The 15763-nt window shown below is 46.2% G+C and overlaps 1 protein-coding gene across 7 annotated transcripts in view; it reads left to right on the forward strand.

The window, feature by feature from the left end:
- The window catches only part of TNRC6C (trinucleotide repeat containing adaptor 6C), a 157235-nt gene that overhangs the window by 81394 nt on the left and 60078 nt on the right, over positions 1 to 15763 (forward strand). For all 7 annotated transcript variants that reach the window (XM_077459265.1, XM_077459267.1, XM_077459268.1 and 4 more), the window contains one exon: positions 1955 to 4477. In XM_077459265.1, the coding sequence (XP_077315391.1) occupies positions 1955 to 4477 (2523 nt within the window). The remainder of the gene's footprint in view (positions 1 to 1954; positions 4478 to 15763) is intronic.

Below are 15763 nucleotides of genomic sequence, written 5' to 3' on the forward strand. Positions count from 1 at the left end.
TTTTTTATTCCCTTTTTATAGTGGCCTTCAAAGTTTTTGCAGCTGTCACTTAAATGCATTTTTTTTTTTTTTTTGTTGAAGCTTTACTACTTACACTGCAGTATTGGTAGCAAAACGTTGCTTTCATCACTTCTAATGGTATTTATAGGATGTGTTAATTTTACATAAAATTTATTTTTATTTTTTTATCAGTTCAGTAGAAAGTTAGACTTTTGCCCATGGTATACTTTTAAACTTTTAGCCACTTTTTTTGTTTTAAGAGAACAAAATCCAATCCAACGACTGTAAAGAGATGCATTTGCGGGTTTTGATAATCTATGCATTTTAATTTGTAGAGTTTTTAAAGAGGTGTGCTTTTCACAATTTTTTCTTATGTCCGCAAAAAATAAAAATGTTCCTGCTATGTGCAATGTAGCGTGATGGGTGGGCGTATTTGTAAATCAAATGTCAGAGTTCTAGGGCGCATACACAGCACATTTTTTGTATAGATGCATTTAAATGTAGAGAATTCGATATGCTGTGACATGCATTTTTTTTTTTTTTTTTGTGTTGTCACATGTCAATAATTAAATGGCAAATACTATTGGCAGTGTAAGGAAACTGTGGACTTGTTCTGGTGTGTGTGTGTGTGTGTGTGTGTGTGTGTGTGTGTTTATACAATCAATGCGTGTAAATTCACTTAATCTGCTAACATATCTTGAAGGAAATATCACTGTTCCAAGCTGCATGTTTGCTCATCGCTTTATATAGTGCAACTAAACGCATCACAGGGAGAGGGGCGGTGGGCATGGCTGGTATCATTGATTAACGAGTTGGTATGGGAGTTCCTGTTTGTATAGGAGTGCTTATGCATGTGCCCTGGGCTAGACTACATGTAAATCGTGTGACATCATTTGCCCGTCTTCTCTTTTTTCACATAGAAGTATGAGCGACCTGATTAATGTTACTTCATTAATTTGTAGTTTTATATGATGGATCTCCTGTAGGTTTATTTTAAAGTAATTTTTTTTATTTTTGATATTTGGAAGTCGTGAACAAGGCATTTCTGAGGTTTTTATGCCATTTGCATCCAGCCAAAGAGAGATTGATGATCAACTGCAGTTTCTTGCGTTTTTTGGCAATATATATTTGCATTAAATCTTGCAACCTATATATCTACAGTGAAAACTCTTGTTATAAGCACTTCTGTAGCATCCAGAGATTTTCTATTAAAATATCCTTATGACTACTGGATCATATCCTGATGGTCATATATTGGATAGGTAAGTAATACAGATTTAAAGTGGTTGTAAACCTCAGACATGAAACATGAACAAATCATATCCCTCTATAGTGTATACTTGTCTCCATTAAAAGCGCTAAGTATTACTTTCTGCTTTGTTCCTCTATCGGCATGAATCACTTCTGACAAGTTTTCCTGACACCAAGAGAAAAATGGTGACGGGCTGATTGACAGCCTCAACTCTGTTCCTGTCAGCTGTGTGAAGGGGTGTGTGCCCATTCCCTCCAATCAGCTCTCAGAACTCTCCTCACTGAGCTGTGTAGGGTGTAACTTCACCTCCCCCCCCCCCCCTTTTTTTTTTTTTTTCCTGAACTCTCAGACAAGCTTTATAAATTCAGGACTTTAAACTGATGTAGAGAAGACTGCAGATACAGATGCAACTTATGTAGGAGGATTTGTTTCATCTGTGTATCACCTGAGGCTAGTCCATTCACTGGGTATATGGAATGGTTTACAACCACTTTAAGCACTTTATCCTATTGAAATAGGAGCTTGGAGAATACAAATGAACAGGAAGGTGTATAGACTGTTATAAATAACTACTTTAGGGGTTGTATTTGATAAACGTTGAGGTGCTCAACAAATTTGTACATTGTTGTTTTTCTCTTCTATGCAAATATAATGACATACATTTTAATTTTTTATTTTTTTCCTTTTCCCCCCCACATTTAGATCTCGGTTTTAGTGGTCTCGGTGACCATTATGAAAATTCTTATTGGGGGCCGCAGCCTACTATCAGAGGTGAAACCAGTTATAGCTGGGATAAAGTGATAATAGACAGGACTGACAAGGAAGCGTGGCCTTCCATTACGGGAACGGAGACTGAATCTGCCTCAGAATGTACTACAGACACTGATTCCGCCTCCAACTGTGGCTCGGAGAAAAGTAGCATGGCTACAACGAGTGCCCAAGGCACCTTCACTGGACATACAAAGAAACCGAATGGCAATAATGGCACCAATGGAGCACTCGTCCAAAGCACTTCTAACCAGAGTGCCCTTGGAGCTGGTGGAGCAAATGGGAATGGAAACTTATCCAGAGTTTGGGGTGCACCTTCAGCCTCCAACTCTGGCACTGCTCACTGCTCCTCCAGTAGTGGTGATGGAAAGGTGGACAGTATGATTGGAGAGAGTAGGAGTCAGAACTGCTGGGGTACTTCCAACACAAATTCCGGCATTAATCTTAACCCGAATGCCAACCCAGCTGCCTGGCCTGTCCTTGGACATGAAGGAACTTTGAATGGAGGTAATCCTTCCAACATTTGCTGTCCAGTCAGTGCCATAGGCCAGAATATCGGCAACCAGAATGGAAATGCTGCAGGTACCTTAGGTGCTTGGAGAAGTTTGCAGTCACAAGAGAGCACAGAACCACAAACGTCCACTTCTCAGAATGTGTCTTTCAGCATACAACCTCAGAACCTTAACACTGATGGACCAAATAACACTAACCCCATGAATTCTTCACCAAACCCCATTAATGCAATGCAGGCAAATGGACTGCCCAACTGGGGAATGGCTGTTGGAATGGGGAGCATCATCCCGCCCCACCTGCAAAGCCTTCCTGGTGCTAATGGTTCAGTTTCTCAAGTCAGTGGGGTTGGTGACAGCGTGGGCAGTTCAGTGTGGGGTTTATCACCTGGTGGCCCTGCTCCTGGAAGCGGCAGTTCTGGGTTCAGTCAGGAAACTGGAGATACTTCTAATACAGCTGTAAGTGCTAAACAAAATGGAGGACAAAAAGATGGAACTGTAGCGAATGCATGGGATTCAGGCCCACCTACCAGTCCAGGGGTCTTAGCTTGGGGTAGGGGTAGAGGTAATGGTGGAAATATGCATTCTGGACCTTGGGGTCAGCCGAGTCGTGGCACAAACATGAATGGTGAATGGGGAAAGTCTCAAAACCAGCATTCCAGTAATGACATCGGTGGAAAAGGGTCAACAGGGTGGGACAGTTCTAGTATTACCATTCAGAATTCTCCACAGCAGGGAAGTGATCAAATGAATTCTAGGGCCAAATCTGCATCATCTAATGACAGAGGTAATGACAATGCTGGAAATCCAAATGAAGGAAGAGGGGGAGAAAGTCAGCGTGGGGACAAGGGAATAGCAGATCAGGGGCAGATGCAATTGCCAAGACAAGACCTTGATCCAAGGGTCCTCTCCAACACAGGTTGGGGACAGGTTCCAGTTAAACAAAATATAGCATGGGAATTTGATGAATTTCAGAGGCCTGTAAGAAAAAATATTGGAACAGAAGCTTGGGGATCTACAAACACGCAGCCTTCAAACTCAGGGGGGAAGAGCGAAGGGTCCATCATGAACAGTACAAATACCTCTACAGTATCAGGATGGGTCAACTCCTCCCAACCTTTATCTGCTTCTGTTAATGCAGGCTGGGTGGAAAGCAAAGCGCCAAATGGTCCAGGGGGATGGGGAGATCATGCAAGCTCTACTGTTGTCAATGCTGCTGCCAAAAGTGGTCACGCTTGGAGCGGGTCTGCTAATCAGGAGGAGAAATCTCCTACGTGGAGTGAGTCTCATAAATCCAAACCCCAAGGCTGGGTAGAAGGACAGAAACCGAATACTGGCTGGACAGGAGGTGGTGGAGACTGGAATGATATGCCACCCGTTCCAGCACATATTACTGATGGAAAGAAAAATGGAACTGGGTGGGACACAGAAGGCAAGTCTGCAACAGGGTGGAATGATAATACACGGCCTGGGACCAGTGGGTGGGGCAATGGCACAAGCACCAAGGCCAATTCGGGTACAGGTTGGGGGGAACCTTTGAAATCTCCTCAGCAGAACTGGGCCAGCAAACCCCAGGATGTGAGTGGTTGGGGAGGAGCTGCATCTGTAAAACAGACTGGATCGGGGTGGGGCGGAGGACCAGTGCCAGCACCTCCGCCAGCTAAACAGAAAGACATAAACCCTGAGTCCAGTGGTTGGCAAGAACCTTCACCACCGTCCATTCGCCGAAAAATGGAAATTGATGATGGTACCTCAGCTTGGGGAGACCCAAGCAATTACAACAGTAAAACTGTAAACCTGTGGGATAGGAACAACACAGTAGTTCCGACTATTCCCTCAACTAACAGCAACACCACCCCAATTACTCCCTCAAATGCCAGTTTGGTTGAACCTCAGCCACCTCATCAGTCAAGTGCCCAGCAGAATCGGTCCCCACTACTTGGTCCAGGTAAATCTGTTTTTAATCTGTACTGCATTTATTACTACATTTTGTTTTATTTCCAGACAGAAATCCTTAAAACTTTGTTTAAAATCTAAAATAACATTGGATAACTTATGTTAAAATAACTGCATCACATTACTACTCTTTTTACTTCTGTCAGAGTGAAGATGCCAATACATCCAAATATACTATATTGGCACTAGAAGGTGGCCGACTTTTGTGATACATTTTTAGGACAGTACTTTTACATAACTATAATCTATATCCCTTCTTTGTGCTGCTTGTTAATGACAGTTCTGTGTTTCACTCTTTTTCTACATCTTTGCCCTTCAGTCATATTTGCTGTATATCACCAAGCAAATTTTATTGATTTTTAATTTAGTTCCAAAGGTAACTTCCTGCTTGCAAGATGAAAACAGGTCATATAGCTGAATTCTAATTCTAGGCAAAAAGTGTTACAGAGAAAAATGATCAAGTCAGAACTTAACTTATTTATTTTATTTTTTTTCCTCGGTTACATGTATTTCTGGGCTATCTTCATGACATCTACTCACCTGTACAGTGAATTCAGCATTGTCACGCTGCAATCTGACGCTCGGGTGACCTAGCCTCAGCCCTCGCAGGCCCTCGGGCCTCTATAGCTGCCTGACTTTTTTGGGCTCAGAGAGCCAGCTGCTGACACCCCTGACCCTGTGCCTCTGGCCTGGGGGTTAAATAGAATGAATTCCCTTTTGAGAGTTAGGCCTCATTCACATTGGCATATTTAAGTGTACACCTGCGTGAGGGCTGTGTTTTGCCTGCATGGGATTTACAGTGCAGGCAAGTCCTATCTATGTTAATTGGGACGCAGCAGTGCTTTGAGTTTGACATCCATTTGGGTGTGCACAGTGTCCCTGAATGCAGACAATGTGTGTTCAGAGACCCGAACAACTGCTGCCTGTGCAGCCACTGCATCCCAATTAAAATGAACATGACTGCCTGCACTGGATGCAAAGGTGTACCTTGCACAGCCCCCACACGGCTGTATGCTGAAAGTGCTTGCAAAGGCTCAAGGTTTTTTTTTTTTTTTTTTACCATCATGCATTTAATGCATGACATTTAAAAACCTTGTGTGTTCATGTCCCTGAACTTAGACAATGTGTGTTCAGTGACCCAAACAGCTGCTCTAATACTTACCAGAGGTCCATCTCAATCCAGCCTGTGCACAAGAGCAGCGGCTCTTCTGGGTATCTTACTCTTCATTGGCTGAAACGGCAGTTGGAGCTGTTGACTCCCACTAATGTCAATCACAGCCAGTGAACCAATAAGGAGAGAGTGGGGGAGGGGCTGAGCCACGCTCAGTGTTTGAATGGACACATGGAGCAGTGGCTATCGGGGTGCTTGGTGTGGTGTGCACTCTGAGGCAGCAGGGGCCAGGAGCGCTGACTGGGGACCCGAGAAGAGAATCGGGGCTGCTCTGTGCAAAACTACTACACAGAGCAGGTAAGCATGACCAGTTTTATTTTTTTAAAATAAATCTGTTTTTAATATCACTTTAAAGTAGAACTATAGGCAAAGCTTTTTTTTTATTTTTTCTTTTTTTTTTTCATTTTGGATAGAGTAAGGAAGGCTTTATAATCCCTGTCAGATATTTTTTTTTGCCATCTGTGTCCCAATGCGGAGATTCCCTTTCACTTCCTGTCCCGTAGCCAAACAGGAAGTGGGCAGAAATCCCTGCAAATTAAGGAAAATTAATTGGACACCAGAACTCAAGAACTGGTGTCCCCATTGGAAGATTTTCCCCTATTACTTTTCAGGGGACAACCCAAAATGTAAGATTTTCTTTTAATTTCACTTTCAATGATAATTGTAAACAAGACAAATGGAGAGGGTGAATCTCCCTAATGAGGCACAGACTGCAATAAAAACAATAAAAAATCATTCGAGCAGCATCCCCACCATTCAGACTATCTTTTATTTTGTTCAATGAATACAGGTGTTCTCTGATTTGGAAGAGATGGAAAGGAAGGGCAGATGATGGAAATATAAACTCAAGGTGAAGCCAAACTGTACCTGCTTAATATCTCACCAGCAGAAAAGCCTATGTCACTGTAGTAGGCTGCAGATAGACTGTTTTATGGAAAATTGTCCATCTAGATTCTGTGGTCTGACACAATTCCCTGCCTTGTGCCCTGTACACTCGATCGGATTTTCCAACAACAAATGTTGGCTGTGAGCTTGTCGGAAAATCCGACCGTGTGTATGCTCCATCGAACATTTACTGTCGGAATTTCTGCCCACAAATGTTTGAGAGCAGGTTCCCAAATTTTCCGCCAACAAAACTTTGTTGTCAGAATTTCCGATCGTGTGTACACAAGTCCGACGCACAAAAGTTCACACATGCTCGGAATCAAACAGGAGCTGCACTGGCTATTGAACTTCTTTTTTTTTCTCGGCTCGTCGTATGTCTTGTACGTCACCACGTTCTCAAGTTTGGAATTTTGGACCAACATTTGTGTGACCGTGTGTATGCAAGACAAGTTTGAGCCAACATCCAACGTAAAAAAAAAAAATCAAAAAAATCCAGGGTTTTGTCTGAAAATCCGATCGTGTGTACAGGGCATTAGATCTACACAGGTTTGCACTCAGCAATGCTCCTGAGTAGGGAGTGAGCACAGCTACAGTTTTAAGGCAGGCAACGTTCTAGACCGCTCTTTCCCAAGAGCAGAGTGGTCTTTATCTGACGTTTTACTACTTGGCACAGACTTCTATTTCTGTGGCTGCTTAAAGTGTTTATTAAAGGCAGAGTTTTTATTAAAAATAACAAAAGTTAGACCTACTTTCTCTGTGTAATGGTTTTGCTTAGAGCAGCCCCGATTCTCCTTTTCTGGGGTCCCTTGCCTGCGGCTCCTGGCCCTACCTGCTGCCGAGTGCTTGCTATGGGGGCACCTGAGCAGGCTCGCTCCTAAACTGCGGTTCTATGTCCATTCAAACAGAGCACTGTTTGGACCCTCCTCTGCTCTCTCCTCATTGACTGTCTCAGCTAATGAGGCGGAAGAGACCCGGGACAGCAGCTGCTCGCGTGCACATCACTGGATCAAGATGGGGTTCAGGTAAGTATTGGGGGAGCTGCACACAGAAGGGTTTTTACCTTCATGCATGGAATGCATGAAGGCAATAAACCTACAGCCTTTATAACCATTTTTAAAGAGGTTGTAAACCTTCAGTTTTTTTTTTTTTTTCACCTTAATGCATCCTATGCAGGACCGAGACAGACATACACTTTGTCTATGGACGCAGATTGTATGAGACGGGAGCATGCACGCAATGTAACCTCCTTTTGGAAGAGGGCTTCCTGATGGGGTTAGGTATTGTGGGAAGGAGCCAAGACAGCCCCCGTGGGACCCCAGAACAGCAGGATCGGGGCCACTCTGTGCAAAATGACCTGCACAGTGGAGGTAAGTATAATATTATTATTATTATTATTTAGGATTTATATAGCGCCAACAGTTTACGCAGCGCTTTACAACATTAGGGTAAACATTACGATACAATTCAAGACAGGGGAAATCAGAGGGCCCTGCTCGTTGGTGCTTACAATCTAAGAGCATGTTTGTTGTTTAAAAAAAAAAAAAACCTATACAACCGTTTTAAGAAGGAAAACAAAGATGAAGCCTCGGAAGTACCGTGTTTGGTTGTATCCTGAGTTTTTAGGTCTACTTTTAACTATTTCACCAGTGTTTTAATTATTTGGTATGTAAAACAATAACCATGTTGCAGTCAGATAAGTGAAATGTGAGATATAAATGTTTACTAGTAATAGCATAGTAATGGGTATGGTACATTGCCTTTGCTTTAGGACCCATTCACACTTGCAAAACGGAGGCCATTTGTGATTTCCTGTGGGAAACTATGGGAAGCTGAGATCCATGCAAAAAGGTGCCCATGGACAATTATCCACAGCTAATAGCTACATGAGAAATTATAGATTCCTTCAGGCTCCAATTACTTTAAACGGGGCTTCCCTCTGCACCTAATCGCACGGATCCCCCCTAAGTCTCCTGTGTATAATCACAAACTGTCGCATTTGCAAGTGCACCTTGCATTAGGAATCCCTGTTGATTTTATATTCTAAATACATTATTTAAAGCAACTCTTTACTTTGCCCATCATATATAGGCCCTGCGTTCCAGTGCTACACAGTGGTTGTGCTTTTCAGTTGCTTCTCACAGCCCAAGTCTTTTTGGGATGGTTGGTTGAATACGCAGCTTTTGCTGTGTGGCCGATGACTTAACTCAATAGTTGGATGAATATAGCGGGGATAAAGCAGACCTTCACCCAAAAATCAATCTTGGCATCATTCTCATCCTACTTCCTAGCCTGTTGCATAATCGCAGGTGTTTATTTTTTTTATTTTTTAAGAAAAGGTACCTTTTCTTTGGTAATGCCCACTCTCCCTTCCTCTTTCCTCACCTAGGCGGTCCTCAGCCCAGTTGCAGCCTCTTTTTTTATAAGCATTACACATCCCAGGAGGCTTTGGGACCGTTTCCCTGAAATCCATCATCCTTGCGAAAGTGGGTGGGGGTGGCTGAGTGATCGGGAAGTGGCAGCTCCAAATTCAGGTCCAAGATGAGGGCACGGGAATAGAAAAGAGCTGTGAAGACACTAGATGTGAGGAAAACCACACTGGATTTTGTAGTCTGTATTCTTATAGCTGTTGGCTTTAATTTTTATGATAGATGCAGTAGTTCTTTAAATAGAGATACTGATTTCCTCTAGTTAAGAGGTGGGCAACCCCCGGCACACAAAGCCTCTTTTGCCAGAACCCGACTCCCTCCCTCCCCATGAGCAGCGCAGGGAAGTGTCAGTGAGACGCTAATGCATTCCAATCTGAGTTTCCCACCCCGCCCTGCACTGAGGGGGGGCACTGTGCCCCCACACATTGGAAAAGATGGGAAACCTTGTTTGGATCTCTAATATTACTGTAGCTGCGATTGTCGGCTTTTGTGATGAGGAAGAGATTGGGTGCAGTTCTGCTGGGGGGCGGTGGAGGACTGTCATTGGCTGCTAAAGCCAATCACAGTCCTTCTAGCCCCGCCCACCATCTGGAGCAAGGTGACTCGCTTGGTTGCCACTACCAGTCTCAGAAAGAAGGCATTTCATTGCGATTGAGAAAATTACAATCGGTTGACAGTTTGTGGAATTACTGTTGAGTTTCTGGGAGTTTTGTTTAAATTATTCTTGCACCCTTGCATCGCTTACTACTAAACCCCTGCACTCTGTATCCCTTAAAGCCACAGCCAGTATTCAGCACAATGAAAATCGCGCCCAATTTTACTGCAGTGCTCGGGAAAATGAGCAGGTGTGGTTCAGAGGTGGGCCAGATGAGCAGGGAAGTTTAATGTTGGGGCAGATGAAAAGAGGGTTCAGTGGTGGGCCAGAAAAGCAATGGGGAAGATGTGAAAGGAGGTGTATTGGTGGGACGGATGAGCAGGTGATTAGTGGTGAGGCAGGAGAGAAGGGGGAAGAGAGGTGAGGCAGGAGAGAGAAGGGTGGTAAAGAGGCGAGGCAGGAGAGAGAAGGGTGGTAGAGAGGCGAGGCAGGAGAGAGAAGGGTGGTAGAGAGGCGAGGCAGGAGAGAGAAGGGTGGTAGAGAGGCGAGGCAGGAGAGAGAAGGGTGGTAGAGAGGCGAGGCAGGAGAGAGAAGGGTGGTAGAGAGGCGAGGCAGGAGAGAGAAGGGTGGTAGAGAGGCGAGGCAGGAGAGAGAAGGGTGGTAGAGAGGCGAGGCAGGAGAGAGAAGGGTGGTAGAGAGGCGAGGCAGGAGAGAGAAGGGTGGTAGAGAGGCGAGGCAGGGGAGAGAAGGGTGGTAGAGAGGCGAGGCAGGGGAGAGAAGGGTGGTAGAGAGGCGAGGCAGGGGAGAGAAGGGTGGTAGAGAGGCGAGGCAGGGGAGAGAAGGGTGGTAGAGAGGCGAGGCAGGGGAGAGAAGGGTGGTAGAGAGGCGAGGCGGGAGAGAGAAGGGTGGTAGAGAGGCGAGGCGGGAGAGAGAAGGGTGGTAGAGAGGCGAGGCGGGAGAGAGAAGGGTGGTAGAGAGGCGAGGCGGGAGGGGAGAAGGGTGGTAGAGAGGCGAGGCGGGAGGGGAGAAGGGTGGTAGAGAGGCGAGGCGGGAGGGGAGAAGGGTGGTAGAGAGGCGAGGCGGGAGGGGAGAAGGGTGGTAGAGAGGCGAGGCAGGAGGGGAGAAGGGTGGTAGAGAGGCGAGGCAGGAGGGGAGAAGGGTGGTAGAGAGGCGAGGCAGGAGGGGAGGAGGGTGGTAGAGAGGCGAGGCAGGAGGGGAGGAGGGTGGTAGAGAGGCGAGGCAGGAGGGGAGGAGGGTGGTAGAGAGGCGAGGCAGGAGGGGAGGAGGGTGGTAGAGAGGCGAGGCAGGAGGGGAGGAGGGTGGTAGAGAGGCGAGGCAGGAGGGGAGGAGGGTGGTAGAGAGGCGAGGCAGGAGGGGAGGAGGGTGGTAGAGAGGCGAGGCAGGAGGGGAGGAGGGTGGTAGAGAGGCGAGGCAGGAGGGGAGGAGGGTGGTAGAGAGGCGAGGCAGGAGGGGAGGAGGGTGGTAGAGAGGCGAGGCAGGAGGGGAGGAGGGTGGTAGAGAGGCGAGGCAGGAGGGGAGGAGGGTGGTAGAGAGGCGAGGCAGGAGGGGAGGAGGGTGGTAGAGAGGCGAGGCAGGAGGGGAGGAGGGTGGTAGAGAGGCGAGGCAGGAGGGGAGGAGGGTGGTAGAGAGGCGAGGCAGGAGGGGAGGAGGGTGGTAGAGAGGCGAGACTGAAGAGCATGGGGATGCGATGGGGGAGCAGATGTGCTGGGAGGTACAGTGGTGGGGCAGATATGCAGGAGCTACAGTGGTGGGAGGGATGAGAAGGGGGTTTAGCAGTGGGACAGATGAGATGGGGGTTCAATGTTGGGGCAGAGGAGAAAAAAGGTACAGTGGTGGAACACATGAGCAGGGGGGTTACAGTGGTGGAACAGATGTGCAGGAGGTACAGTGGTGGGGCAGATAAGTTCAGTGTTAGGACAGATGAGAAGGTGATTCAATAGTGGGACAGAAGAGCATGGGGGTACGTTGGTGGAGCAGATGTGCAGGCAGGTACAGTGTTGGGACTATGAGAAAGGGGAAATATTGGTGGGGCAGAAGAGCAGGGTGGTACAGTGGTGGGGGGCAGATGAGCGGGGTGGTTACAGTGATGGGAAAGGTGAGCGGGGGGATTCAGTGTTGGGGCAGAGGAGAAAGGGGTGTTACATTGATGGGGGGAGAGACAGTGATCTGAGGTGTGGGAGAACATGATGTTGCTCACTACTAAAGTAGTTTACAGCATTTACGTTAGAAAAAATCCTTTTCGTGATTGTGAAGTTGACATTTTTGTGTTATAAAATCGGCACACTCAATTTCTACGAAAACATTTCTCGGCACACTGTGCTGAAAAGGTTGCCCACCCCCGCTCTAGTTAGTAATCTACAAATCTAAATTTTAAAACTATAACAAAAATATAGAACTAGAATTGAAATATGTGAACCCCACATCAAGATTACATTAGAGTAAGCGCTGCAATAACTCATGTGCATACTGGAATTAAAGTAAAAGTGTCCCTTTTTTTAGCCCAAAATAATTTTAGCCTTTTAAGCCACCAGCTGGCAGATGAGCATGGTATGAATGTCACCTACATGGTGACAGACACCGGCACTGGCAGGATTAAAGAAGGGTAGATCTGCTTATAAAGATGCTACCTCTTTATTCTTAGTCAGCTTAAGTGTCCTTCCAAAGCTTTCTAAAAATGGGAATTGTATTTTATAAATATGGTTTCAGCCCGTGTGCATGTCCTATCACGTTTTCATATAGCTTGAAGGACCTTCCAGTCTCCAGTGTTGGATTGTCACCTTTCTGTCCTAATTAGAACCTCTTCCTGGCTAGTTTATTAATGCAACGAATAAGTAATACAATGGAAGCCATTGATCAATTTATCTTTGGGGTAATATCAATCTTATTAAAAGTGAATGCTGGTTGGTTGTCATAGGTTATTGCACCGCACACATCATTTCTGTTCTTTGCTGAATGAAGTAAATGAGTGTTGGCCCTTGGTTTTTGCTTTTCTGATACTTTATATATTATTGCTTGTCTGTACCTGTGACTTAGCTGCAATCTGTCAGTTTTGTCTACACACATGGCTAAATATAAAAGGACAAAACATTTGCACATTTTATGAAACATGTATAACATCATAAAAAACAAAAGTTCAAACAGAATAGAATATACCTTCCTATTTATTATAGAAGACCTTGAGCAATTACAGGGGTTGTAGTAAACCCTCACGTTTTATTTCACCTTAATGCATTCTATGCTGCAGCACACGCACACGCGCACACACACACACTTTTTTTCTTACCTGAGCCCAAAGTTCCAGCGACGGGGAGAAGCACAGAAACTTCAGCCTCTGTCTGGGATCCTCGTTAGATAAATTGATAGTCATTGGCTCCCACTGCTGTCAATCAAATCCAATGACATGGGGTCGGGGGTGGGGCCGAGTCCTGCTGTCTGTCCATGGATGCAGCAGCAGGACTGGGGACCACGCCCGCACGAGTGCCCCAGTGGAAACCGGTTCTCCGTGGGGGCACTCGAGAAGAGGCGGAGCCAGGAGCACTGTGGGGGGGGGGCCCAGAAAAGGTGGATCGGAGCCACTCTGCAAAACCCTTGCACAGAGTAGGTAAGTATGACGTTTGTCATTTAAAAAAAAGGTTTAAAATCACTTTCAATCTATTGGCTTACAATGGCTTATCTCCTTTACAATGTAAATTATTTACTGAGCTTTGGGAGTACAACTGTTGATATACTTAATTGAGGACACTGGATCTTTGGGTTTCAGATCCAGCAGCTGCAGAGTTGACTGCAGCCCCTCTGCCCACCCCTCCTCCTTTTGCCCAGTCGTGGAAAGCTTTGTATTATACGAACCCCAAAATACAAAGCCTTCTGTGAATGGACAGCAGAGGTGAGGAGCGGGCAGTCAAACAGCAGCTGCATCTCTCCTCTCAGATTGCAAGGAGTATAGTGATAGCTGTGTTCCCAGTGCTCAGTAAAACAAACTCTCATTTCTAAATGAGAGATGTGTACGAGGGGGTACACACCTTGTTAGTCCTAACACCTTGTAAACCAGCACAATTTAAATTGTGACTTCTGGAGTAGATCTTACCTGTACCCTGATGATAAAAAGTGAAAACTTTAGGCATCCCACTACTGGTAATGCATATTCCATTAGAAATCACTACATATGTCAGTCAACTTTTTGTAGTGTATTATCTACATGATATATGCAGGTGAAACTACTCAAAAAACCAAGGACCACATTGCCCAAGGTAGACAAACAATTTGCACGTAACACTCTGAGACACTTTTTAGAATGCCAATGTGCCTCCATGTGATGTCAGTGTGGGTGGATGATTAATGTACCTTTTTCATAGAACGGTTCCTGAGTCTGGAGCGCATTAGGGTGGAGTGTCCATACAGACACTCCAGCTTCAATGCAGCTGCACTACCTCTCAGGCAGTGCAGAGGCAGGAAGGTTAAGGCCTAATGAGGAGTCACACTCATTCCCCATTAGGTCTGTTCTCCTTGTGATTAACAGCAAGCAGTGGGTGGATCCTTGTCCAGTGGACATGCCTGTAGAATCCACCCACTGCCTGTTGTAGATTATAAGGTGAGAGTGGACCTGATGGGGATCTAGCCTCTCGGCTCCTTCCACCTGTGGCATCACTAGTTGCTAGGAGGCCGTTTACTGCAGCTTCCTTAACCGCCAGTGGCAGGGAGACGGTAGCGGCAACCAATATGCTACACTATGTACAAGGACAGGCAAAGGTTAGAACAGTTCTTAAAGCGAAGTTCCAACCAAAAGTGGAACTTCTGCTTATTTGGCTGGTGCTACATTTGGCACCTTTCTGGGGGGAGCAGATACCTGCCTTTTGACAGGTATTCAGTTCCCACTTGCGGGAGTCCAGGCCGCGGCCCATGATGTCACTGCTCGGCTCCCTCCTCCTTCCCCTGCTGCCAGGCCAGTAGGAAAGAGGAGCGGAGCCTTGCACATTCGCAGTAGAGTTCCTGGCATGAAGCCGTAAGGCTACATTGCTGGGTTCCCCTACCTGTAATGGTGGCGGCATGCAGCCAACAGCTGATAGATACATCAGCTGCGGAGCTGACATCATCGTGATTGGCCGGGCAATCTTCTGGGGCTTGTAAAGTGTCCCAGAAGATTGCACGGAGGGAGGAGGAGAGGTAAACGTCCTTTCGGCGCCAAGGAGCCCCAGGAGGAAGTGGGAGCTGGATGCCCCTAAAACCGCTCCCCCCTCACCCCCAAAAAAAGACATGCCAAAATGTGGCACGTCAGGGGGTCACCTTCACTTAAAGCGGAAGTTCCATTTTTGGGTGGAACTCAGCTTTAACGGGGGTGACGATCACGGCATGACCCCTATTAGAAACGGCACAATGTGCCCTTTCTAAAGTGCGTATGCACTGTAGTCATCGGCGCTCAACTTTTTTGGAAATATCTCTTGAACTATGCAGAATTCTCGCTCTCACTTGACTGATCATGACAATAACTCTCATGTGTGGTGTGGACACCGGTTTTATATGCGGGCGCTACTCGCGTATTCGTTCACTTCTGCATGCCAACTCAACGGGATGGGCCACGTTTAAAAAAATAAAAAAAATGTTTTTCTTATTTTGGTACGGAGAAGGGTGGGAGCCATCTTCCCCCTCACTCGTCTCCATGCCAAGGAAGGAGCAACATCTGATCGCCTCCGCTGCTGGCGATGGCTCCGGTAAGCGGTGGAGGACACCAGAGCACAATGGGGGGGGGGAATTGTGCCTCTCCTGCCGCTGATGAAAGTGATATCACGGTGAATCCGCCACAGAGACCACTTTTATCTGAAAGCGTGCCGCCAGCCAAAAGAGAATTGCCGGGGTTATGGCAGCTAGCTGCCGCCATAACTATATTTCTCTTCAAAGTTAGGACATATATCAGCATGCGGTGGTCTGTTAATATTACACCTTTCCATCCACTCCAGAAGGGAAGCTTTATTGTCCTTCAGAGTAATAATCCAAACCTGGTTCTTGGTGTTCATCACGTTGTTTTTCTATCATTGGAGAATGATCTGCTCTCTCCATGGGCCATAACCGGGTAGAAGGCTTGCCCTTCATTCTCTCCAAAAGCCCCTGTTCTGGTTGGTTCTTTCACACTTGCCAATTATCAAGTCAGTCTGGTCACATATTCGGCTTTAGTGTCGAGGAGGGACA

This window comes from Lithobates pipiens, unplaced genomic scaffold, assembly GCF_037356315.1.
Source record: "Lithobates pipiens isolate NorthernLeopardFrog02 unplaced genomic scaffold, aLitPip1_a1.2 Scaffold_28, whole genome shotgun sequence".
Lineage (NCBI taxonomy): Eukaryota > Metazoa > Chordata > Amphibia > Anura > Ranidae > Lithobates > Lithobates pipiens.